The sequence below is a fragment of the Acomys minous genome (assembly GCF_964271855.1).
Source record: "Acomys minous genome assembly, chromosome: 17".
Lineage (NCBI taxonomy): Eukaryota > Metazoa > Chordata > Mammalia > Rodentia > Muridae > Acomys > Acomys minous.
The window spans coordinates 52,059,703-52,085,502 of NC_140500.1; the positions used below are offsets into that span (position 1 = coordinate 52,059,703).

General features: G+C 45.3%; 1 protein-coding gene across 4 annotated transcripts in view; it reads right to left on the minus strand.

The window, feature by feature from the left end:
- Positions 1-243: 243 nt before the first annotated feature.
- LOC311587768 (uncharacterized protein C3orf20 homolog) overlaps positions 244-25,800 on the minus strand; it is a 72,074-nt gene continuing 46,517 nt past the window's right edge. For 3 of the 4 annotated variants that reach the window (XM_084764943.1, XM_084764945.1, XM_084764944.1), the window contains exons 10-17: positions 24,992-25,123; positions 20,660-20,783; positions 19,197-19,443; positions 10,310-10,613; positions 8,624-8,731; positions 7,368-7,510; positions 2,238-2,372; positions 245-1,739 (exon numbers count right to left, since the gene is read on the minus strand). In XM_084764943.1, coding sequence (XP_084621069.1) covers positions 1,643-1,739; positions 2,238-2,372; positions 7,368-7,510; positions 8,624-8,731; positions 10,310-10,613; positions 19,197-19,443; positions 20,660-20,783; positions 24,992-25,123 — 1,290 coding nt within the window. In that variant the 3' untranslated portion in view covers positions 245-1,642. Of the gene's footprint in view, positions 1,740-2,237; positions 2,373-7,367; positions 7,511-8,623; positions 8,732-10,309; positions 10,614-19,196; positions 19,444-20,659; positions 20,784-24,991; positions 25,124-25,800 lie in introns of all 4 variants that reach the window. The other variant, XM_084764946.1, reaches the window with a different exon arrangement.

The following is a 25,800-nucleotide window of genomic DNA, read 5'->3' on the forward strand; positions in this document are numbered from 1 at the left end:
AATACATTTCCTTATTATTTATTATCAGGAAAAGTTTTATTTGCATACCTATTTTACATGCCTATATGCCCAGGGTTATGTAAAAAATGTCTTAGTTCCACGTGGGAGAAGTTTAAGAAGCCCTGTACTAATTTCAGCTCACACAAATCCATCACCTTCATGTCTTTGTGAGAACATTTCTCCTGGCATTTCTATGGAGAAGGGTTTTCTTCATTTTTCACCACCACCACCTCCTCCTCCTCCTCCTCCTCCTCCTCTTCCTCCTCCACCTTCTCTTCCTCCTCCTGGAGTAATCTGATGGTGTTGCCCTGGACATTCACTGCCTGCTCTGCCAGTGGGAGGTGCTCCTGCTCACAAGCAGTCCTTCAGGGTGAAAAGCACCCTGCACAGGGCCAGGAGCTGTTTTGTCTCTTCTCCTGATATACACAGCATTAACTGCTTAGCATAACCATGTGATCACAGCTGAGCACATGGCCTAAAGGCCAGAGAGGCACAGGTCAGAGGCTTCACTTCAGTTCTGGCCTTCACCAGGTTTGGGGGTGCCTATCTGCCTTCTTGTTTTTATGTCTTTGTGAATGGGAGCAGAAAAAAGGAGAATGCTTAGAGCCTTAAACCCCCTCATAAATATCAAGGCCTGAAAATATCAACATACGCAGCTTAAGAACAAAGCAGGGCACTTCCAATACACTTCTAGGGGAAGAAACATAAAACTGAAAAAAAAAGTATTTGAAAGCTATAAAACAAAAACTAAGCCTTAAAAAATTCAGATTGAAAAAGCATGTGTTGCTGAAGAAGCACAAATGGTTATCTGTAAAACACATCACCAAATGCTGCCTGGAGCTGGGGCCTGGACTCTACTCTAGGCACAAAGGCAGACCCTCCACAATTCTCGCTGTGGGGACATGGCTCTCATGGACTATACAGCTGTGAGAAACCCAGCTCTCTCAGAGGTAAGGGACAAGGCAGCTAGCATGGCAGCGGACAGCTGCCTGGGGCCCCTAGATGCTAACAAGGATGCTCTGGACCCAAGCATTCGGGGAAAGGAGAATTCAGTCCACTCATATGTTCCATGCTGGGCTAAGTGGGGATGAGAGCCTGCAAGGCATCTGCTGGACTCTGGCCTTCAGGCCACTCCTCTTCTTCCTCTTGGTCTTCCTCTTCCTTTGGCATCTCTACCTGCCCTTTCATCCTTCTCCCTCCTGCATGCTTTCTCATCTCTCTCTACCACTCCCTCAGTCTCCTCTCCCTTTCTGTGGCCTCTCTCCTCTCATCTTCTTCCTACCAGAAGTCTTGCCCATTCATCAGAGGGTAGGAGAAACAATCCAACCCCTTCAGAGGATCCCCAGGGTTGCTGAAGGGTGGAGCAGGCAGGCCCTTGGCCACGAGACATTTGTTCCCTAGAATTGTAGTCTCAGGCTTACTCCTGGCCACAGAAGAAGCACTGAGTTGGGGGTAGCAAGTTTTCAAGAACCTAGCCTGAAACTAGCTGTCGGAGCTTCTGGCCTTCTTGGAGTCAGAGCTGGGCCTGTCCCACCCACCGCTGCCTCACCCAGATGCTGGAGGCACACGCATTTATTGTAGGGGGGTGGGAGACCAGGAGTTAGGGCTGGGTGTGGGGAGGGCATTGCTGGCTGTTCCAGCGTCACTTCTTGGAACCTGACTTCTTCATGCTGTTGCTCTTCTTACTGGACCTCCTAAACTTGAGGAAAGAATGTGGTTCCACTTCAGGCTGTTTCAATCTAAATACATAACAGAAGAAGCAGGTGATGGGCAGCAAGAGGGCAGGAAGGGAGCCTGGCTCAGCTGATGAGGGCATGGCCCAGGGGCAAAGTGGAAGAAGATAGCTCCAACTTGGGAGCCCGGGAACACCTGTAGCCTGATCCTAGCATTTCCCCCCCCCCCTGTCTTTCTGGAAAGAGTGACTGCAGAATTGTGATTTGGATCCCTGTCACCATCACCAAAAAACTTGCTGAAGTTGGGAGCAGCCTTCATCCTTCTGACAGATGAGTCTGGACCATGGGGCCTTGCTACAAAGTGTATTATCTAATGCACAACCCTTACACACAATGGGACACTGTGCAAAACAGGCTAGAAATCAAGGGCTGACCTGCACCCAGAGGGACACAGACTGCCAAGGCATAAGCCATGACATGGTAACCTTAGTGCCCTGTGACCACGCTAAGGATCCTGTAATGAGCCATCCCTAACCTACCAACTAGAAACATGGGGAAACGTACTTGGCAGGAGTGGGAGATGGTGTTTTTTCCACTTTGTCCCCAAGTGCCAATGAAGAGATACTGCCTTCGAAATCTTCCGACGGGGCTCTTTTAGCTGACTCAAAGTCTTCCAGGCTTGTGACATAGGTTGGCATGCTGCAGGGGAGGGGTGATAGGAAGGCATAGCTTAGGGGGTCAGATGTGAGAGCCCATGGTTCACTCAGTGCTATCCCATCCTGTTCTAGCCCTTAGAGAGACCAGCAAAACATTCCTCTTCCCAGTTGTGCCAAGGGAGAAACTGTCTGCTCTGCAATGCTGGGGACCATTGGAGGTCAGTGTCCTGGCTTCCGTGAAGAGATGCATAGCTGTTGTTCCCATGCCACCAGCTACCAGTCCATGCTACACTGAGCACAGACAATGCCCACAGGTTACAGATGGCTTTGCAAAACAGCAAAGGAGCCCAAGTTAATGATGGACCCCAAATTCATATGTAGAGGTCCTAACCCCAAGGCCCTTGGATGTGGTACCATATAGTTGAGCCATAATTAGTTGAGATGTAATAAAGCTGGAGTGAGGTGGGGCCCTAATCCTACATCACTAGTGTCACATCAGGGTAATGTTGTCACCAAAGCCAAAGAGAGGCTAGAATGTGACTTTAGAGGGACCATGGCCTGCTCATACCTGGATCCAATGTCCAGCCCTCAGAACTGAGATGACACACATCTGCTGTTTAAGCCACTCAGTTTGGTTGTTCTGGATGCTCTGAAAGTGCTATGCCTGCATATGGCAAACAGATCACTGACATGAACTGCACTCAGTTCTCACAACTGGCAGACCATCACCAAGGTGCCAGAAGACTCAGTGCCTGCTGACACTCGTGGATGACATCCTCAAGGATGGCAGCCTCTCAGTGTTCTCACATGCAGAAGGGGTAACCTAGCTCATAGGTATTAACTGTGCTTATGATGCCTCTGCTCTTGTGGTCTGGTCACTTCCCAGAGTTCCACATTCCTAACACCATCACCGTGAATCTGTGGAACATGGCAGCTTGCTGCAACCATCTCTCTTCATTAGTCCCTGGCCACCTCCTGTTGTGACTCAGCTGGTCCTGCCTCTTCTAAGGTGGGCAGAAGCAGGGGTGAAGAACTCCCTCACAACTCGAAGCACCCACAGCACAACCAAGCCTTCACTTGACGTCCATAGAGATCACGACTGTTCACAAACCCTTTGAGGTTCTCACGCCGGCATTTGCATACCATATTATATTTATGAGGTCTCACTCCAGTCTGTATGTCACAGGGTACTTGATGACTTATAAGATGCTTTGTCATTCATAGACTGCCATGTGGGTTACCAAGTGCTGTGCAGGGTAGGACACTTCAAAGATGACTGGGCATTGTGTGTGGCTTGTGACAGCTTGCAAAGTGCTCTGCTGCTTAGGAGGAGCAGGTCCGAGAGGAGGCCCAGTGGCTTCTGAGACCCTTCCTAGTTCACAGGGCACTCAGCAGCTCTCACTGCACATTGTGACTTATCAGGGATGTGGGCAATTTACAAACGACTTTGCCTTTCATAGATTTCATGAGTGTTTGCAAGGTTCTCTGTGGTCCACAGAGCATACTATACACAGTATTCAGTTTATGGGGACAAGACTGTTTTCAAGGCATTTTTTTTGTCACTGCAGAGTGTGGCTGTTTCTGATAGATTTGATTGTCTCCTGTAAAGACAGCCCTGAAACAGCCATGTCCCATCCCTTCGGGACATGACTGAGGTGCAGAGAAGACAAAGATGATGGCTGTTGTACAGCCTGGATTGATTCCCTGTTCAGTGCACATCCTTTTCTTGCTGGCCCTCAGTTTTCCTCCTTACCTAAGGTATATGTGCTGTGCCAGGAGCTCCTAGCTCAGGGTCCTGGGTTGCTTTTCTGTACACAGCCACCCATCCAGACTCTAGCAATCTAGAGCAGAGTGCTTGGAGCCCACAGCTCCATACTTCTCTCCCTGATGACTATGCCATGTCCTGTAAGTGACAAAGGGCCACAGGATGCCACAGGCATACTTGCAAGTGTTACACAATTGTATATTTCTGCTGCTACAAAAGAAAAGTAAAAGAAAAAGAAGAAGGAGAAGAAGAAGGAGAAGAAGAAGAAGAAGAAGAAGAAGAAGAAGAAGAAGAAGAAGAAGAAGAAGAAACAGCCTGACCAAAATCTTTCCACTGAGCTTCTGCAGGAAACAGAAACAGAAACAACAACAACAACAACAACAACAACAACAACAACAACAACAACACTGTTTTTAAGTGTCCCTGTCTCTGTAGACAGTCTTGTGAATAATGAACAACTTTTTAGGGGGACTAAGTGTTCTTCTCCTTTCCCACCTAACAACTCTTCCCTAATTGGTCCTATTTTTCACTTAATTTGCATACCCACATTCAGACAATCAGGGTTCAGCGGGTACCCAGTACAATAGCACCTCCTTAGGGTTGCACAGACAGAATTGCTGCAGGAACCAAGGGAGGAAGTAGAAAAGGAAGACTTCAGGTTGGGCTCCAGCCAGTTGGTTATCTTCACTGAAGGAAAGACACCCTCAGTGAAGGTTGCCTTCAAGACAGGCAGGGTACAGAATTGTCACAATGCAGGAAGCTTATTTGAGCCAGCCTCCAAGGACATGGCCAGTAGTTGCAGGCACGGGGATTAATTTCGGTCTCAGCCTCTGAGACCATACTTCGACAGCAGATGATAACTCATTCCTGAGCTGCCACAGCCTTCCTGCTGTTTCTGTTGTTTGGCCAGCAGATTTGTTCTGCAAGGGACTGCTCTGGATTGGTACCCTGAAGCCCTCCAAGAACTTTTTAAAGCTGAAACACTTTTCAGAACTGAAAGAGCTCTTGGCTACCATCTTTCTGCTACCAAGAATTCAAGCCTGATCCATTTAAATTGTCAAACTTGTGTGCCAAAGAGTTTAAAATTGTGTTGTCCCATTTAAAGCTGTTAATCCCAATTTGTCAATAAAGCATCTCCTGGTGGATTGTCATCACTGGCTGGCCACTCCAATCTTGGAGGAGGGTGGGAGGGAGGTGCTTCTCCAGGCACAGGGAGACAGGAGACAACATTCCCACAGGCCATTTCACTGCTACATGGGAAGGATGGTCTTATATACACACAGGCAACTTCTGGAGCTCCTGCAGGTTAAGCCCCTTTGCGTTTCCATGGGACCAACTGTTTTCTCTGTCTGGTCTGCTCTCTGATCCCCCTCAGTCTCCATGAATATCTCACACTGCCCTATCCTGCTCCCTCTTATACCTAAGTCCTTGCTGGAATGTGAGCATGGCAGATGCATGTCTCTGTTCACAGACACAGATACTGGGGCCTGAAAACCACACGTGACCTCCCTTAGCAGGGGCTAAGTGTCAGTACTGTGCATAGGTAAACACAGTCTCACACAGGGCTGATTATGTCAGGACCACATTCTACATGTGTTTCCCACTGAAGTTGTCTGTCCACAAGCCTGTCGTGTTCTCCCATCTAGGACCCAGAGACTTGGGTTAGGGGGCTGAGCTCTGGGCTTATGTAAAATTTTCATATTTTGTAGCCTTTGCCTCATAGCTTTCCACAAACTATAAGATGTCCACAAACACAGTGGAGGATATAATTAGACACATCCCCATTTGTTCAAACTGTAAATAAATCCATCTTCATTTTCTGTTTCCTAGTATCTTTTAAAATACAAAGAATCTAAGATGGTGGGTTTATGGACATAAATACCCAGCAACACCTCACATATCTCTGGCACATTCTTGTTTTAACTGTGTCCAGCTCCTGAGGCTGAGGATTTACAACTCCCTGGACCTGCCAATGTCTAGTCTCCAGCAGCTAGCTTCTTCTCTGTGTGTTCTGAGTGGTAGGGACTTAGAACACTCAGGATTTTCTGTCTGCCCTGCCTTCTCCCCACAGTCTCTTCATCTTCCTGCCTTCTTTACTTGAGTACTCCAAAATATTGAGCTCACTGGGTGTGACCTCCATGGCTTTCCCATGACTATATCCCTAACTTCCAGGTAAAGCAGACTGACGAAATCCAAATCAACTCCCTAGAGTGAGATGGCATCAAGATAGAAAGCTGAAGCCAGGCATGGTGGCTCACACTTTTAATCCTAGCACTTGGGAAGCAGAGGTAGGTGGGTCTCCGAGTTCAAGGCCAGCCTGAACCACAGAACAAGTTTCAGGATAGCCAGGACTACACAGAGAAACCCTGTCTTGAAATAACAAACAAACAAACAAACAGATAGAAATCTGCAGGTCTCGTGGGAATAGGGGATATAACTTGGTGCTATGGGGGTGTGCCACAGGTAGCTCAGGTCTGCAAACACATTACAGATAAAGTTATCCTAGGTTTGATCGTTGTTTTCCACTTACAGAACTTGTTTAAAAACGCTTTTTTGTGGAATCCTTAACATTTTGCAAGACTGAGTACTATCTTCACTTAAAAGGCAAAGAGATACAGATTTGGGAGCCCACATGATTAGTTGACAGTCACTCAGATAATGCAGGGCAAAGCTGGGACTCCAACCCTGTCTTGGGACCCCTGACCTAGCAAGTTTCCCAGGAACCTGAACCACAGAGCACAGTGGAGTCTGGAACGCTGTCTTCCTTGGATGCAGACTTCAGCATAAAGTCCAGGCTCTTCCTGAACTAGATTGCAGCGTCCTGAGCTCAGAGACTACCTTCTACCCCTCACCAGAGCCAGCCTGACATTGTGTCTGTGGGGGTCCATCTGGCAACCCAGCAGAAGCCAAGCTAAATGTGCATACAGGTTGGAGCTGAGGGGCGTGGCTACATCTCCTGCCCAACATCTCCGGCTGAGCAGGGCACTGTGCAAACAGCAGTGCCTTCTGTTTCACACACAGCCCTTTATCCAAACTTATATTTAAAGAGACAAACAGTATGACCTTGTTGGCCTCTTCCTGCCAGCTCTTCTTCTTCCCCTGCTTACCTGCTTAACCCTCCTTTTGCTCATGGAACTGTAGGAAGAGGCTGCACCTCACTTCCACTCTGATTCTTCCCCACCTCACTCCTCTGGCACTACCTGCCCTCCCTTCCCACAGCCCACATTGCCTGCCCCACTGCCCCTCCCTGTGGGATGCCTTGCCCAGTTTTACTTGAATTTGTAGTTTTCCGGCAGGAAGTAGCCCATCTTGCAATCATGTCGAGCCCGGAAGATCTGTTTCAGCAGATTCTGCTTGCTGAAGCCATAGCCATTTAGGACACAGCCCCCAAAAAGCAGCTTCCCCCCAGCAAACATCTGTTGGAAGAGAGGAAAGAAATGAAAAAAACAAAAACAAAACAAAACAAAATAAAACACCCTCAGTACATTGACATAGTCGCATAACTCATAATGACAGGCAAGTTCCAAGTCTTAGTAGGACTGACCACAGGCTCCTCCGAGCTGGGATAGGGCTCAGGCCTTTGATATGTTAGAAGAGTGTGCTACCCTTCCTCACTCAGTGACCCAGGGAGAAATGATTGAGCCTGGCTCCTGCACAGACCCTCCTGAGTAAGAGAGCAGCCCAACCTGGCTGCTACTCCTACTGGGGGCGCTCTCAGATGTACACTTCATACTTTCCTCAGGGCGCAGAAAGGTCACGTTCTTCCCTGCTCACTCGACTCCCACCCACTTGCCTACAGCTGTCTGGCCCTCTCTGCTTTAAACCCACACACGCTCATCTCATCCTATGGAATGGGGGTCTCACATCTTCTACTCTGTGTGTATCATTTTCCAACATGGACACCTGTCTAAGGATCGTTAGGCAAGGTTATTCATCATATCATTGTGACGAAAAAAGGAAAACAGGGAGAAAGAAGAGGGGGGAAAACCTAACTGTCCAATAAAAGCAGCTTGGCTAGTGATAACAAGATAGACTGACTCACATCCATCGTAAAAATTCTGGGGTTACAAACTGAAGATGTGAAAAGGCACTCTGCTATTGCAAAGGCAGTGCAATATGTGTGTAGAGAAAGACAGCAAAGGTCAGATACTGCAACATTAGGTGGGTGTGGCTTAGCAGGGTCTTCAGAACCTAAGTACTGGATAGAGGAGTAAGACCTCAGGTGATATGAGGGTGACATTAATTTGTGCATTGTATACACGAGTTTTCAATAAGCATATAAAGTCTTACAATATTTTAGTATAATTTACTAACAATCAGATGAATAGAATTTGGTTCTCTGTGTTAATGTCGCCCAACCCCTCCATCTCCTGGCAAAGGGGAAGGGAGTCTGTTGGGTGACTCTCAGCCAGTCCTGCTTTCAGTGTGGGTGGGAGAAGATCTGCACGTCTTGTCCTACTCTCCCTGATCTGGCTGAGACAGTAGTGGCTGGTGGTGGATGTCTAGCCCTTTACAGGGCCCCAGCTCACCAAAACCATCCCGTGCACCACAGCAAACTTCTTCACCATTAGGGGCGGATCCTTCTGCAGGGGGCTGTCCAGGTCATACCGCAGCAGGCGGTAAGGGTCATGGTGGCACTGCCAAATAGAGATGTGGGAACTGGTCACCCTGATGCAAGAAGATACATGTTAACTTTCCTGCAGCCATCACTACCCCTCAAGGAGGTCTCCAGATCTGCTCTGAGCCCTCTGGGAGGGGGGGGGAGTCATCACTAGAGTGACGCCTCTTCATGTGACAGCACTAGGTTTGCCCTGGGATCTGTGGTATATGATGCCCCTCACTCTGGAAGGTCTAAAAATGGGATCCCTGCTCGAAGTGGATAGGACTTAAGAAGGTTTGTTGCACATTCCAGAGGAGCCTTTCACTCTACCTCTCACAGGCTGGCCCTCTTGACCCCTTTGTGGTACTTGGCCATTGTGGGATGAGAGCGTTAATGGCCAGCTTAGCCAGAGCAGAAGCCAAATCTCTGAGAGGTCCACCACTACCCTCCAAGCCTGTCTCTAAGACTCCCTGCCACTCATCTCCCCCAACGACTTCTGGTCATATCTTGGCCCCATTCATGCTGCTTGTAGCTGGAATAAGACATTTAAGCATTTTATCCCTTAGGAATAATTATTAGTGAACAATTAATAGCCCCCAGTACATTCCCCTGAGGATGGAGATTATATCTGCCCTGAAACAGGTGCGCCCGGAGCAGGTTCTTAGTCAACATTCTCTGACTGAAGTAAGGTGGGAAGGAAATGCAGGGAAGTAGGGTGTCTCCATAGAGATGGGAGTAGGTACTCCTAGAAAGATCCCTATCCCAGGGTCAAAACTCTGCAGCTACAGGCTCAAGGAGAAAGACACCTTGGAAGAAGTCACCTAGCTCACTGTCTACATGAATCTGGGGGCTCAGACTTTCACTTTCTCTACTAGCATTTTGAATAAATGCACACTCAGGATAATGAGGCTGGACTTAAGAACAAGTATCGAGAGAGGAAGGAGGTTCCTTGTGTCCTAACTGCTGTAACTCAACACCCCTTAGACTTAAATTGGGACCTTAAACTGTCCTCATCCCTACACACAGGCCACTGCCAGGAACACTCAGCAGCCTGCCACAGCTCTGAGCATCCTAGAAGGCTCATTCTGACCCCAGGAGGCAGAAGTCACACATCCCAGAGCTGTCCTGTCATGGCCCTCTCAAGGGCCTGTCATAGCTGCAGCCATACTGGGTATTCCTGCATGGACTTGCTCATGCTGAACTAGTGGGAGGTATCCAGAGGCTAGCACAAGCCCAGTACACAGGGGGTACTTGGTGACAGTCCATGGACACTTACTGAACTGTGAGAAGATGGGTGATAGGCATTGTCTTTTCCCTGAACATTCACACCACAAACTGTGCTAAGTGTTCTGAAAGAAAAAGACAGTGCCTTGACCTTGTCTCAAGGGTCAGAAGAAGCACCAGCCCCGATGTGGTGACATGCACCCTGGGAGAGAAGAGTGAGCAGAAGAGAGATGAGGTAAAATGCTGCAGACAGAAAGGGGAGTGTACGCCAAGGCCCTGGGAATAAAAGGAGCTGTCAGACATCCAACCCATCCTTATACAGTGGGGCCCATTTTTTATTAGCCTCCGTGGCCCTGGCCTGAGAAGCCTCCTCACGTGGCCCTAGACCAACCTGGATGCAAGGTGATGAACGGCCCTGCTGCCGATGGCTATACAGTGTATCAAGCAGCCACTGAAGCTGTGCGGTACAGTCGGGATTCTGGCTTGACATTATCCCAAATACCAGTACTTGGTTGGGGTCTCGGGGTGCAGACAGGAAGCGCTCCAGCTCCAGATCAGAAACCAGGGGTGCCTTCACAATACACTTGCAGCCAGCTCGGATGTCTTCTTTACGAATGAGCCTCCGCAGCACTAGTGGGCAGTCAGAGGGTGAGGCTGCCCACCTGGTGGGGCTGCGTACCTCTCCTGGCTTCCCTCTACAAAGAGGAGCACAGTGGTAGGAGCTTGTGGGCAACCCCTGCCCCCACAGCTCTTGTGTCCAGACAGAAAGAAGCCCACTGTAGTCCCTGGACTGTGGCAGATCCTGGTGTAGCCCCTCTAACAATATGAAGGACCCCTAAGCGCTCTAGGTCTGTTTCCCCATGTGCGAAAGAAGGCATAAGAAGTTACTCAGCTGACTTCTTAGAGGCATCCACCACTCTGACTCTATGCCCCACATTTCACCGATTCCACCCACAAGCCTCTTTCCCAGTTTAAGACAGACCCAGAATCTGACTGCCCTCCACTGCCACCAACATAGTCCAGCCTCCAGCCACTGAGGGATTCTCTCAGAATCTGAGTCAGTCTTTGGAGCCCTCCTTGGGCTTTCCAGCTTATGTCAGGTAAGGTAGCAGCAGCAGGCTGGATCAGATCTAGCTAGCTCCTGCTTCTCGCTTCCCTTAAGCCCCTCTCACACTCCTAGTACTCTCACTCTGCTCACCATATGGCCACACTGACTTATTCTTATGCCTTTATTTTTCTCCCAGAGCCATAAGCCTATTCTCTTACCACCTTTAAATCTATTGAAATGTCACATTCCTAGTGACCTTCTAAACACCCCACTGAATGCTTCCTCCTCACCACTCCTTGCCTGTTTTGTCTTTCAAGCACCGCTTGCTGCTTAACACACTATATATTCCCCTTATTTATTATTATTATTATTATTATTATTATTATTATTATTATTATTATTACTAATAGTACCTCCTGAGTGCTGGCTTAAAGACATGTGCCACTACCACCAAGCACCTCACTCCTTATTTTTTTTTATTATTATTATACTTTTCTATCCCACTACAGGTTCCAAGAGATCAGCTACTTGTAGTGTTTCGATTGGTGGAATACAGTAGAAGCACTCGGCAAAACAACGATGCAATAGAGATCAGTCAACACTCCAGCATTTACCAGCCACCTGTTAGGTGCTGACACAATGCAGGGCAGTGGTGCTCACCATAACTAAGCACCGTTAGATGGAAAGCACTCCTCTTGCTATTGCTGTTTTGCACATTGAGTGTTTTACAGGATCTATGGCCCTTGGAATAGGCATTTCCTTGGTTAATTTTGTGGAAACCCCACAGAATAGACAGGAAAGAAACTGTTTATCACTATTTACAGGTCAAAATATAGAAAGCTCTCATGAGAGGAATGGGCTGCCCAAGCTCAATGAAGCCTTTGAAGTACCAAAGCCTCAGATTAGAAGCAAGCCATCCCCAAATAAGAACAATGTCTATGGTTCATCACTTGTTATTTAGTTTGTTGGTTTAAAATATATAAATTTATTTTATGTGTGAGTGTTTCTGCCAACATGCATGTGTATGCACAGTGAGCAGAAGAGCCCATAAGATCCCCTGGAAGTTACAGATAGTGTAAACCATGATGTAGGTGCTGAGAATCAAAAACAGGTCCTCTTCAAGAGCAACAAGCACCCTTATACCTGCTGAGCCATCTCTCCAGACACTTATTTATTTTTGCCAGGTATCCCACACTGGCCTTGAGCTCATGGTAATCCTCCTGCCTCATCCTCCTTGGTATTGAGGTATGCACGTACTAGTGTACCTAGCTTTACACTTCATAATTCTTCAGAGGAAATTTAATGATGATACATACTTGCTGATCAAAGATGGTAAGGATATCTACTTGGGGGAGAGAGGTGGAGCACAGTGATGGAGCATGCATTTAGTGTATGTGAGGTCCTGAATGTGATCTACACCACCAAATAAGTTAATAAAAATAAAGCAGCATGTCTCTTGTTTAAGGACCTAAACATCCAGGGGAATGTGTAATCTATTCATGGTTTATACCAGAGGAAACTCAAAGCTATCAAAGATTTTAATGTTAGAGAATTTGACTCTACAATTTCTTACCAGTTAGAACAGTGGCAAACAGAACAAATTATTCTGTAATTTTGGAGCAGGGAGCCTGTTGTAACTGGTTCATAAGTCCAGAACTGAAATTGAGTATGGTGACACAGACTTGTAAGCCCAATGCTTGGGAATAGAGGCAGGAGGACCAGAAGTTCAAGATCATCCTCAACTACATAGGGAGTCCTAGGCCATCCTGGGCTAAAAATCCTGTTTCAAATGAGCACACAAGCAAAGCAAAGGGGAAAGACCTGCGGGTAAAGGTACAAAATGCAAACAAGAAGCTGGGCAGGAGCTCCCACCTTAGCTGTGATGAACAGTAGGCTGCTATGTGAAGAGCCAGGGATGGACTAGAAAGGTCAATATTTGGGGCTGGACAGATGAGTCGGTAAGTGAAGTGCTTGTTGTACAACTATAGGACTCCCAGCACCCATGTAAAATGCTGGGCATGGTGTGCTACATATATAACACCAATGCTGGTGGTAGGCGGCGGAGAAAAATAGATCCCAGGGGCTTGCTGGCAGCTGGTCTAGAGAGACCTTCTCTCAGAAAGTCGGGTGGACAATGATAAAGGAAGGCACTGAAGTCCATTTCCAGTCTCCACATGCATACCCACAGATAAGCACACAAGCCACACCCATAACACACACACACACACACACACACACACACACACACACACACACACACACACACTTTAACATCTGATGAAATGGGGACAAAATAATGAACAATCGATTTACCAACAAGAATTCAGAATATATTCTTAAAACTTTGGAAAACAGGGAAGTCACCAAAAATAGTTGGACAGGAACATCAAAATTGTTCTTCCATTAGAGTTGGCAAAAATGGAGGGAAGGAGGGAGAATGGGTGGGCAGACAGGCCGACAAGCTGACCAAAACTAACTTTAGCAAAGCTCAGGAACAAGAAACTGCCGAGCTCTGGGGCAAGGAAGCTGGCACTTTGACTTTCTTCTCCGCCACCCCATTCCTAGCTCATGTGCTATTATGAAGAGGGCAATGTGGACCTAGGCTCAAGGAACTGTGGCCATGTGGCTGAGCTGTCTACGGGATTAGCTCAAGATCTGCCTCGAGCATCCCCAGCAAGCATTTGTTGAAAACACTTGTCATAGTCAGTTTCACCTGTCAACGCGACACCAGGGAAGAGTAAGGCTGAAATGAGAACATGCCTCCATCAGAATGGCCTGGTATTTTCTTTATTGCTGATTGATGTGGGAGGGCCCAGCCCATGGCAGCCAGTGCCATCACTAGGAAAGTAGACCAGGGCTGAATAAGAGAGGTAGCCGAGCAAGGCAGGAAAAGCAAGCCACTGGCAGTATTTCTCCATGGCCTCTGTTCCTGTCCTTGTCTTGTCTGCAGTCTGTACACCAAATAGATCCCATCCTCCTGTAATTTTGTTTTGGTCAGTGCTTATTACAGAAGCAGTGACATATAGCTAGAACACACACAATGGCAAAAAAAAAAATGTCAGACACAACTTCTTGTGCAAGACATGGGCACAGACTTTAAAATCAAAATCCTAGCAGAAAAAAAAGATAGAGGGAGGAAGTAGGCAGATGAAAAAATAGAGGCTTTGAAGTCCCTCAGGGATACTGAAGGCTTTAGGTGTCATGTTGGGGAAAAGCCCAAGAACACCCTCATCTTCACCTCTGGAGCTATGCAAGTATAAAGTGAACGTTGATGCACAGCTGTGGATGGCGGCCTGGGCAGAGGCTCAAAGGAGCAAAGCCCAACAGAGCCATCTGCAGCAGCTTCAGGTTCAGGGGCTCTTGTGTTAAACCACCAGCTGGCCCCCATACTGACTGCGTGGAGACCTCAGTAACTGTGGGCAAAAAAGAACACAGCCTTTACACAAAGAGTTTCTAAAAGTTACTAAACAAATCTGCCATAAAGAACCTAGGCAAAGAGGGTTGATCTACAACTACTATATTTTAAATGATCAGTTTTCAAGAAAAGGTTATCAGGACTACTAATAAAAACTGCTCCTTAAGAGACTTAGACATTAGACCTCCTAGCTAAGGGGCTTAAATACTCAGAGCAAACTATGGAACAATCCAGAACAACAGTGCCTCATCAAATAGAGGATGTTAAAGAGACAAAAACGATTAAAAGGTAGAACAAAATAAAGCTAGAGCCAAATTCACAATGGCTGAAATGAAAATTTTCAACCATGAGTCTCTGCAGTAGACAGAGGAATTAGATAGTATGAAGATAGTAAGCTTAGTACAAAGGATTCTTCATGTGATTACGTTACAACAAAGTTGTCAAGAAACAGGCACATGTGTGTGGTGCTGAAAACCCAGTACTCAAGAGGCTAAAATAGGAGAATTAAACAGCCTGGGCTACATTCTTAGACTCTGTCTCAAAATCAAAACAAACAAAGAAACGATAACATACATGAGAGAGGAGGGAGGGAGGGAGAGAGAGAGAGAGAGAGAGAGAGAGAGAGAGAGAGAGAGAGAGAGAGAGAGAGAGAGAGAGAGAGAGAAACCTGAGCACAAAAGGAGAGAAGCAATCCACATTTAGAGATAAGATTGACAACAAGTAAGCAAATAATATATAGAAATATAAATAACACCATGATCGATGTTCAAATACATGTTGTCCATAAGCAATATATTTTAGATTCAAACATACAATTAAATTGAAAACAATAGGTTGGAAGAAAATCATATCAAGAAAATAATAATTAGAAGAAATCGGGAGTTACTACACTAATAACAGGAAAAAAAGTAAGCAAAAAATCACTATAGGAGGAGACTAGAGAGATCACTCAGGAGTTAAGAGCATGCACTACTCTTGCTGAAGACCCAAGTTTGGTTCCAAGCAGCCACACTGAGTGGCTCCAGGGGATCTGACACCCATCTTCTGGCCTCCACAAGCACTTGCACTAATGTGCACATACATGTGCATTTATATAAGTAATAAAACAAAAATGTTATTAAAGAAAAAGAGAACATAATAATGGAGAGAAATTATTCCACCTAGAAACACAGTGCTTGTATCTGAATGTGTTGAACAGTGAGTACTAAATACATGAAACAAAAGTGGCAGAAGTGAGGAGATGCTACTAGGAATTCTACAGACAGCAAGAAGATCATAAGTGGCTCAACCAGTAAAGGCACTTGCCACAAATGTGACAACCTGAGTCCTGTCTCTGGGACCCAGCCATCCCCATGGTGGAAATAGAGGCCACCTCTGCAAGAACCAACCTGTCTTCTGACTTCTCTTACGCCATGGTACAAGTTAGCATGCACACATACCAACTAAACCAACTAAACACCAACTTTCAAAAGAAGGTCTGGGGAAAACTAGGAACAACTCCATGTCTATAAATCCAATGACCTGGATCACCAATTCCCTTAGAGACGTGAATTGCTAAACATCATTCAAGAAAAAGCAAGCGGCCTAACCAGCATTATATTTATAAAAGCAATTTTTGTTTTAAAAGCTTCCCACAAAAAAGACTCTGAATAGGATGGTTTCATGGTAAATCCTAACAAACATTTAAAGGAAAATACCTAGATTTAACATAAATAAACATAAATAGTTCCCAATTAATTTAGTTAAGCTAGTATTACTCTAATAAGCCAGACAATAACAGTACCAAGAAAAAACTGTACATGAGTAATCCTCATGAGTATATATGGGAAAATCTTCAACAAAATCTTAGCATGTCACACCCAGCAAAATCCATTTTATAATTGAGTAAAGTTTATCTAGAAATGCAAGGCTGCTTCAATATTTGAAAGTCATATAATTGTATTAACAAAATATAGTATAGAAAGATACCCACACAAATATGACCCATTGTTTTTCTTTAGAAGAGTGTAAAGATAGTCAGGCAGTGGTAGCACACACCTTTAATCCCAGCACTTGGGAGGTAGAGGCTAGCAGATGTCTGAGTTCAAGGCCAGTCTGGTCTACAGAGAGAGTTCCAGGACAGCCAATGGTACATGAAGAAACACTGTCTTGGGGGTGGGAAAGGATGCAAAGACAAATTAGTGAAGAAAAGGATCTCTCTCCCCCCTCTCTCTCCTCTCTTCTCTCTCCTCCCACTCCTCTCCTCTCTCTTTCCTCTCTCCTCTCTTCTCTCATCTTCTCTCTCCTCTCTCCTCTCTCCTCTCTCTGTCTCTGTGTCTCTGTGTCTGTGTCTGTCTCTCTCTCATGGAAACAACTATATAGCCATATATAAAACAAGCAAATTTCAACTCATACACTGTACCTTATACAAAATTATTTCAAGATAGATACAGTGTGAAACATAATTAGGAGTTGGGGAAATGATTCAGTGAGTAACTGTGCTTGCTTCACAAGCATGAAGACCTGAGTTCAAACCCCCAGCACCTAAATAAAAAGTTAGGCATAGCCACAAGCACCTATAGCCACAGGCTATGAAGGAGTGGACACAGGATTGCTGGATGCCAGATGAACTCTAAGTTCAGTAAGAAACCCTGTTCCAAAGAGATAAGACAAAGAGTGATAGAGCACTCAATGATAGGACATTCGATGCTTCCCCTGACAAGAGTGCATCTGCCAACACACACGCACACGCGCATGCGCATGCGCGCGCACACACACACACACACACACACACACACACACACACACACACACACACACACACTCAGCGTACTCTCTACTTTTTTAGAGAAAGCAGAGCAACATATCACTGGTAAGAACGTGGAGCAACCGCAGTGCTCGTGCTCTGCTGCTGGGAGCAAAGCTTGCTAGAACTACTGCAGAATACCTACAGTCTGTACAGGAAGCTGAGCATATATACACGCACACTCTGGTTCAGTTTTACAAACCTTAGCATTTGCTAATCACATAAAAGACAAATGCCAACAGCAACACAATTTGGCTGTGTTAAAAACCTTAAAGAACTAAATACCTATAACATTAGGATGCATGGTTTCTGGCATGATCACATAATTGTTACACGGTGGTAAGAAAACAAGTAAGTGCTGTGCATAAAGACATGGATAAATCTCAAATCATCACACTGAATGAAAAAAACACTCACCAAGAAAACAAAACATATACAACCATTTAAATAAAGTTAAAACAAAAGCTAATCTGTGGTGTTCACAATGTTTGGTCAAAGACTGGAATTGACATAGAGGGATTTCTAGGGGTCTGGTAAGGGTCTGTTCCTTATTTGGTGGCTACAGGGTCTGTGATTAGAATTTTCTCATTCTTTTGTGCAAAGTCCAGATTAAAATATATACTTTCAATTATACGTATCTATTTATTTTGTGGGCATGCATGTGCCATGACACACAAGCACGTGGAGGTCAGAGGACAACATCTGGGATTCAGTCCTCTTATTCTACCATGTAAGTTCCTAAGGATGGAACTCAGGCAATCAGATTTGATGACAGAGGTCCTTACCTGCTGAGACATCTTACCAGCCCCCAAATATACATATTTTAATTTTTAAAAATAAAATCAGATAAATATGTTGAGCTCACTTTCACATGTACAGAATGGCATCTCTAGCATACCAAGGCTACTTGGTTCATCTTCTGTTTGTTCCTGTATTCTCAACTCATACCGTGTCTTCATTCTTATAAAATAAATGTTTAAAAAAATTACATTGGTTACACATTTATGTTCGTGCCACAGCACATTGTGAAGGCCAGGAGTCAGTTCTCTCCTTCTACCATGTGCGTTTCAAGGGCCAAACTCATGATGTTGGGCATGGCAACCAGTATCTTTCCCTGTGGAGGCATCTTGCCCGCCCCTTTAGACACCCAGCCACACTGATCTTATTAACTCTGACACACAGCAAGCTTGTTCTTGTCCTCAGAGGCTCTATGATAGTCCTTTCTCATATCTGCTTGTTTCTCATCCTTCACTCCTCCCTTTAAATATCGCTTTAGAACAGCTTTCCTGGCCCTCTTATTGAATACAGCCTTGCTAGCCTACTTCCCAGTCACTCTGTCCCAGGATGGGTTAGCCTTTTCTGTAATGGACTAAAAGGTAAGCATCCCAGCTTTCAGAGGCCTGACAGGTTCTGTTAAAGGACTCAGCATTACTGTTTTATAGAGAAGCAGCTATAGATGGTGAGAAATGATGGAAGTGGTTGTGCTCCAATAGAATATCATCAAAGAATACTATTGAGTTTCCTCTTATTTCATATGTCATAAAATAGCCTTCTTTTGATTTTCCATAAAGCACTTACAATTGATAAAAAAAAAAATTAGGCAGCCAGGCTAGATCTGGCTCATGGCCAGTCCCTCTTACAGTTCTATTATAACATACTGTTCTACAATCTTTTCTTAGTAGCCCTATTTCCATCCGAAATGACATCAGTTTTGGAGCCAATGAGATGGCTTATCAGGTGAAGGTGTTTGTGACTAAGCCTGATAACTCACGTTCAATCTCTGGAACCCACGAAGTGTGAGGAGAAAACTGATTCTCTTGAGGTGCCCTCTGATCTCCACACACTTCCCATAGCATGTGTGCACCCACATACACAATAAAAAAAGGTATTATTTAAATACACATGTATCTTCTATTCTTTGACACTCCTAGAGTTGGAGCTGCAAAGAGAGGGCTTGTGTGGTTCACACTGCCTCTGTACTGACCGTCACATCCCCTGGCTCTACAGAAGAAGAGAAGGATTAAGCCAACCTTTGTGAGACTTTAGCCTGGACTTTGTTGCTCTTCTTTCTAACAGGGATCAAGGGTGTGTGTAAAGAATCTTCCTTCCATATGTCTTCTGTAAAGGAGTCTTGTCGGGCTGAGTGGGTTCGCACAAGGCTTTCTGCTTGGTATAAACTTGGCTTACGGCTTCGATCAGGATAAGCCCCGGACTTTAACTTGACCCGACTAGCTTCTGAGTCTTCCTTCAGAGTGGGATATTCTATCGTGAAGAGGCCTGTCAATAGGAATGCTGTTGTCATTTTCCCAAACCACCAGGTCACTTCTAATTCTTCCTCTGGGCTTCTACCAGCTGGACCATCAGAGTCTACATTAGTTCACACCCACTGACCAACCCAACCCCTCACTAGCTCCAGTTCAAGCTGCTTTGTTTCTATCTCTAGCACACTGTCCTAGTCAGCAGTTGGCATGGACAATCACATCCCATTTCTAATTGTTTTGCAAGACCCAACTTCAATCTTACTTTCTACAGATGCCCTGTGTTTCACTCTGAGTTCTTCATAACAATCAACAGTGAGGTTAGGTACACCATGTGTTCCCTTCCCTGAGAACACTGTCCCTCAAGTCTCTACACTGAGGCCAACTTCATCCTTTTTGTTGTTGTTGTTATGGGTTTTGCCTGTTTGCTTTTTTTTTTAACCTTGTCTTTTCTATTTAGTCCAATAGAAATTTCTGAGGCCAGAGACCTACTGTTCCTTCATTCGCCTAGCAAGCATTGTTGAGTGGAGATGCCGAGCTTAAAGACAACCCAAGATAGGCCCTTTGCCACTGAGAACTTGTAGCAGGGAACAGAGGGGCTGGGCAAACAAGGTGACAAATATTCACAAGACTGGGTAACAAGGTTTATAGCTAGAACAGTGTTGAGAACCATCAAAACAGGCATGGGAACTATCAGAAGGGGGTGGGGAGCCCCACTTTGTGAAGGAAGTTGAGGAAGGCTCACAAAGGAAGGGCACAATTGAATGTCCTCCTTGGAGAAGCCATGTGGGGAACATGGCTGCAGGCCCACCCAGGAGGCAACAGAATAGAATTTGGCAGCACCTTGTTTCCAAGGGCTACCAGCAGAGCAGACAGCACAGACAGGGGAGGCTCCTGAAGCCTCTCACACTGGCCTGAGAGTGTTCTGTGTCTAGGAGGAACAGTTTTATGAAGTGACTAGATTTTTCTCTTCTGAGATCATCCACAGAGGAGAGAAGAGCAAGTGCCAGTTATAAAGGATGACCGACAGTACCAGGGACAAAGCAGCTGTCTATGAGAGATAGGAAAACACGTAATTGCATGGGGACACTACATCTTTGGGCAATCCCCTTAGAAAATACTGGGTGGCTCCACCTCTCAGGAGGCTGAAGCTCAAGGGATGAAGAAGACTTTGGGACAGGTGACCCAAGGTTTGAGAGGACTTCAGGTAGGCCTATGCACCATTCTTCCCTTACCTGCTGCAAGCAACACAGAGTTCATGAACTGAGTCACAGTCTTCTGAAACCGCTTCTTGATCTCAGCCAGGGCTCTGTTACTCTTTAACACCTTTTCATCCAGGTAGCTGATCCTGCGAACTGACTGGAAGGAGGCAAACGGGTTGGGGGCAGTGGTCACCTGCCCTCAGGGAGCGGTCTGACAGCCCAGCAGGACTGACTCTGCTCTGAAGGTTTAAGTGGCTGTTCTTTCTGCCAAAAATACATCTCTTTTCCTCTTGGCCCAGTCCTTCCTGCACACAGGACCAGACCTGACTCACACTCTCCCACTGTGGAGGATTTCTCTGATTCCACTGTGTAGTATGACCCTTTGCTTTGTCCCACTGTACTATATGGCTGCAAGACACATTAACACTTAACTAAGTGACTGGGTGTACTTGTTCTGTCCCCCTAAACTGCAAATTTTTAGGAGGTAAGGACTGTGTCATGGTCCTCTGATTTCATGCAGAAGGTTCTCAACAAATGCTACTGCTTTATGAATGACTGGATGGACAAAGGCTCCTCTGGCATGTGCACTGCCAGTCTCCCCCTGTAGCATATATGCACCTTTTAGAATCCTTCCACCCAGCCAGCTACAAGAGTACTGGCTGTGTACAACTCCTAGCTGAAGAGCCATGCTTAGCCAAGGTTGCAGAGCCCAGGGGTCATCCACAACACAAAGGCCCAAGACTCTCACCTGGAATTGGGATTACTCTGAAAGGCACTTTGGCTTCAGAACTCCCTGTGGTATCCCAGAGGCTGTTGCTTCCCTGAAGTTCAACTTCTCTGTCCTAATCCTCAATGCAGTTCTTTCCAGTAAGCTTCTGTGTACCAGTCTAATTTTCTGAAGAAGCTGCTCTCACTAGCTGAGTGCCTCCATGGTACTGCAAAGCCATGCTCAGGATCCAGAGTTTACTGCAGTCAGTCTTTTCCCACAGGAAGCCCTCACTAGTTTCCTCAGCCAGTGGCACTTGCTCTCTATTAAGCATTCACATCTACCCATTCCTATGTCTGCCTGGAGTCTTGTTCATTTTTCTCACTTCCTTTATCCCTAACCTTGGCTGGATCCTGAAAAGCAGGCTCTATGTTTTGTTTGTTTGTTTTTCCCACTTAACAGTGTAAAAGTATGAAAACGTTCCTTCTGTGGACTTTGTGTCTCAGGCCAAGTGAGTGGGAAGAGGACTAAGCTGGTCTTTTTCTCTGCAGACAAGAACCCCATCAAGTATGCCCCAGTACCAGCCAAGCCTCCACAGTCCTTCGGAGCAGTCCCAGCTGCTGCTTCTAGGCTAATTTTATTTATTTATTTGTAATTTATATACACCCTGGTTCCAAAAGAGATCTGAGCACTCTGGGTAATAAAGCATTTAAGTCAAAGCATTGCCTCGCTTCCAAAGTGCTGCCTAGATAGAAATATTTAGTGAGGAGCCAGGCCTCGGGGCTGTAAAAGCTGGGACTGCCGTTCTGCCTGTCGCTATGATAGGTGGCTCTCTCTGGGATGAGTACGGGGGAAACCATTTAACAAGCTTCCCAATGACAGAGACACTACCCTCCCCCAGTCCTGGCCTTTCTGGGTGGCCATGCATTTTTACAGAGCCAAACAAGCACAGTCAGTGTGGTTGAAAGGACTGTGAAAATCACAGGATGGACTATACATATAGAGAAACTTAAGCTCAACCAGGAAAGTAAGTGCCTGGGCCAAGGCGCTGTGGGCCCTTCCTAATCTGGGCTCTTTGCCAGACCCAACTGACCCTCTGAAAGTTTTTTTGGTCCTTGAATATTTGTCAGTTCCAAAGGATCCTCGATGACCAGGTATCGGTGCCTGGATGGTTCATGCAAAAATAACTTGAAATGCTAACCCTGGTGGCTCAGGACAAAGTTTGGAAATACTATTGCTCATAGGAAATGGCTACATCTATTTATTTATGTCTCTTCATCTAGTTATAAAGTCACACTATAGACTACTTTGTGCATTTTTAAATAGGACCAATTACAGACAGAATGCTTTTTTGGCAAGCCTGCCTTCTCTGTTACTAGTGTCTGTCATCTATAATGCAGCATGTTTTCTGAGGCCATTTTAATGCATTGTCCTGTTTATCCCTGTGTTGAATGTCCCCAAGACAGTCATGTTCTTTGAGTTATTGTGTAATTTTAAATAACTTGTCACCCTTCTACTGCACTGTCAGACTGTGCCTTTGTGAGCCCCTTGATGGAGACCTACCCTCTACATTTAGCATGGTCTAGTAAAAATACAATGTGAGCTAATTTAATGCTTAGCACCCACATTCAAAACATCCTAAGGTATAGTTAATTCTAATAACATGTTTATTTTATCAAGTATATATAAATGATCATTTGACATGCAATGAAATTGGCAATTACTGAGAAATCTTACATTCTCTTCCCATTAAGTCTTTGAAACACAGGATATATTTTTACAGAAATCTCAAATCAGTTTGCACTTCAAAGGTTCAACATCCCTGTGTGACTTGTACTTGTATCTACCATTTTGTACAGCACAGCTTTGGGCTTCTAATTCTGGCTCACTACAGTTGCATTAAGGTAAGACAAAGTCACGTTTGAACTACTTAGTTTTCTCAGGCTTAGAATGCATGTACACACAGAGACTTGAGAGTCATTTCATTCAGCTCTTTGGGAGGGTCTTTAAGTGCTTATGCCATGGTTCTCAGGAAACACTCAGAGATAGTTAGACATACTATGCATTTAACAATGACCATTAGAGCAAGAACCTGGACCCAAATGGATATGAGAGAAACATCAACATGCAAGCTTACTCACCACAGCTCATTCATCTAGCCTACATGCCTGCCATCTTTGTTTTCTTCCTCCCTTACTTTCTTTTTGCTGGGGGTAGAATTAGCCTCCCATGTGCTAATTAAACACTCTATTCTGTACTGCACCTTAGGCCACTGTAGTTACAATTCTTGAAGCTGGTGTAGCCTGAGCTCACCGGCACCTGAGTGTCCTCTGTGTTTCTATGAAAGCTTTGGTGAACATTTCTCTCCTCATGTTTCAGCAGCTCCCATATGGCTCTGACACATAACACTAACCAGGATGAACTCATAACTGATACATGTTCTTTTGTCTCTTCCATTAGACTGAACGTTCCAGAGACTAGAAAGAAGCTTCTTTCCTACACCACCAGTAGCTACCAACCATGGTACATTGTAGGTGCTGATAAATGTTTGCTGAATTATTTAATAAATCAATGAAAGAGAAATACTGCTGGAATGAAAATACAACAGATAAAGCAGGCAAAACTGATGTTTTCCTTGGGGAGATCATTTTTTTCATATACAATAAAAGCCTGCCCCCATGTCTCTGTGTAACTCAAGGGTAGTCAGCCATCCTTGAGGGCTTGAGTGCTTATGGCATACCATGGTCTCATAGCTTACGAGGCTTGGTCAGGTCCTTAGAATTTATCATGCCAACCAGGATGCCATTGAAGGAGAAGAGATTATTGTATGTAATTCCTGCAGGTGACTAGGTGTAAACAGAAACTGGCACTGGGGAAACTGCTTTTGGTCCTAGAAACAAATCCTATTGATGCTTTTAACAGGGGAATTACAGACCTGCCTCACTCACAGGAACTCTCAGTTATCCTAGCCTTATTTTCCATGTCAGGTGCTGTCTTTTGGACACCTCAAGGTTTAGGATGGCATCCTCTTCATCTGCTCTATCTCTTTCGTGATGTTGCTTTGGCCCAGGCTACAGTCAGGCCAATTAATGGAAAGATTAGGCTTTGAAACAGTTCTGTTGTGTTTTTAATCCTCTAAATAAATAATGGGAAAGTACAGCCATCTCTCTTTGCTTGTGGGATTTGTATTTTCACAGATATGAGCAGCTTCACAGATACCTCAGCCTACAGGTGCTCAAGTCCTTGTGTAAATGGTGTGGGATTTGCCATTACCTATACATGTCCCCTGTATCTTTTAGCCACCTCTAGATTACTTGGCATACTAGTATAGTGAGAGTCATGTACCAGTCATTGCTTCACTGTGTGTTATTCAGGGAGTGAGGCACGAGCAGTCTGTGTGTGCTCTGTTCAGACACAGTATCCTTTTCTGAGAATTTTTCATTCATAGCTGCTTAAACATGATGGTATGGAAGACTCTGGCTAGGATATAATGAGGAGAAAGCCCCTGAGCTATGGCATGGCAAACTCTGCTGAGTCAACCCGGCACTGGGCAAACTGCTTCTGGTCCTAGGAACTAATCCCAGTAAAGCTTTCAACAGGGAAATTACACTGATCTGGGTCAGGGTTAGATGCTCCATCTTTATCTAACTTTGCCTTACCCGTTTGTCATGCAGCACGCTATGGGGACAGTTTTTGGGTGACACGCTGAGTGATATCGTCTCATTCAGGGAGGTGAACGTGACGGTGATGGAGTCCTGTCCCAAGACTGTTAGTTTCATTTGTTCATTTACCTGCAGATAAAGAAATAAGCACTCATGGATCCCTGCTTCTTCAAGTCCAAGGTACAAACCCTTCTTGGCTTGAAGCTGAGCTTTGTAAGCTTTCTGGGTCTTGTGCTAGAATCTAACTTTCATGAAGAAGACAGAATACCAGTGTCCTTTTAGAGATTAGCCTAGAAAGTCAGCAATGCCTTTTTTCCCTGTCCCTTCTCTTCCTAATCATGCTTGGAAAGAGCTGTGGAGCCACACAGGTGTGTCTGTCAGGTGAGTCAGCTTGAGTCCTGCAGATTATAATAAGACACCATTGAGTCTCCTGGGTCAGAGGAGCTGTGACTACTTGGGTACCAACTGCCTTAAGTCTTGTTCTGTTAATAATGTTTAGTCTCTCTGAATCTTAAGTTCTTCGGCATGAAGTAGTCATGGAGCTACTGTTCAGTTAAAATAATTGGGGGTGTATAGGCATAACGTTATTGTGTAATTCAAATGCTGACTTCTGTATCAAATAACTTCCCAGAGTGGGGGAGGGGTCAGGAAACATTGAGGGAGGCAGAAAAAAAGCCTCTCTCTGGAAGCAAGAGATAAAAACAGACTGACAAACCCTCAAGAATCTGAACTGTTAAGGTCTAAAAAAGAAGCTAGGTCTAAGAAAGTAAAGTCCTTAGGGAGAGGTTTTGAAATTAAAGAAAAAG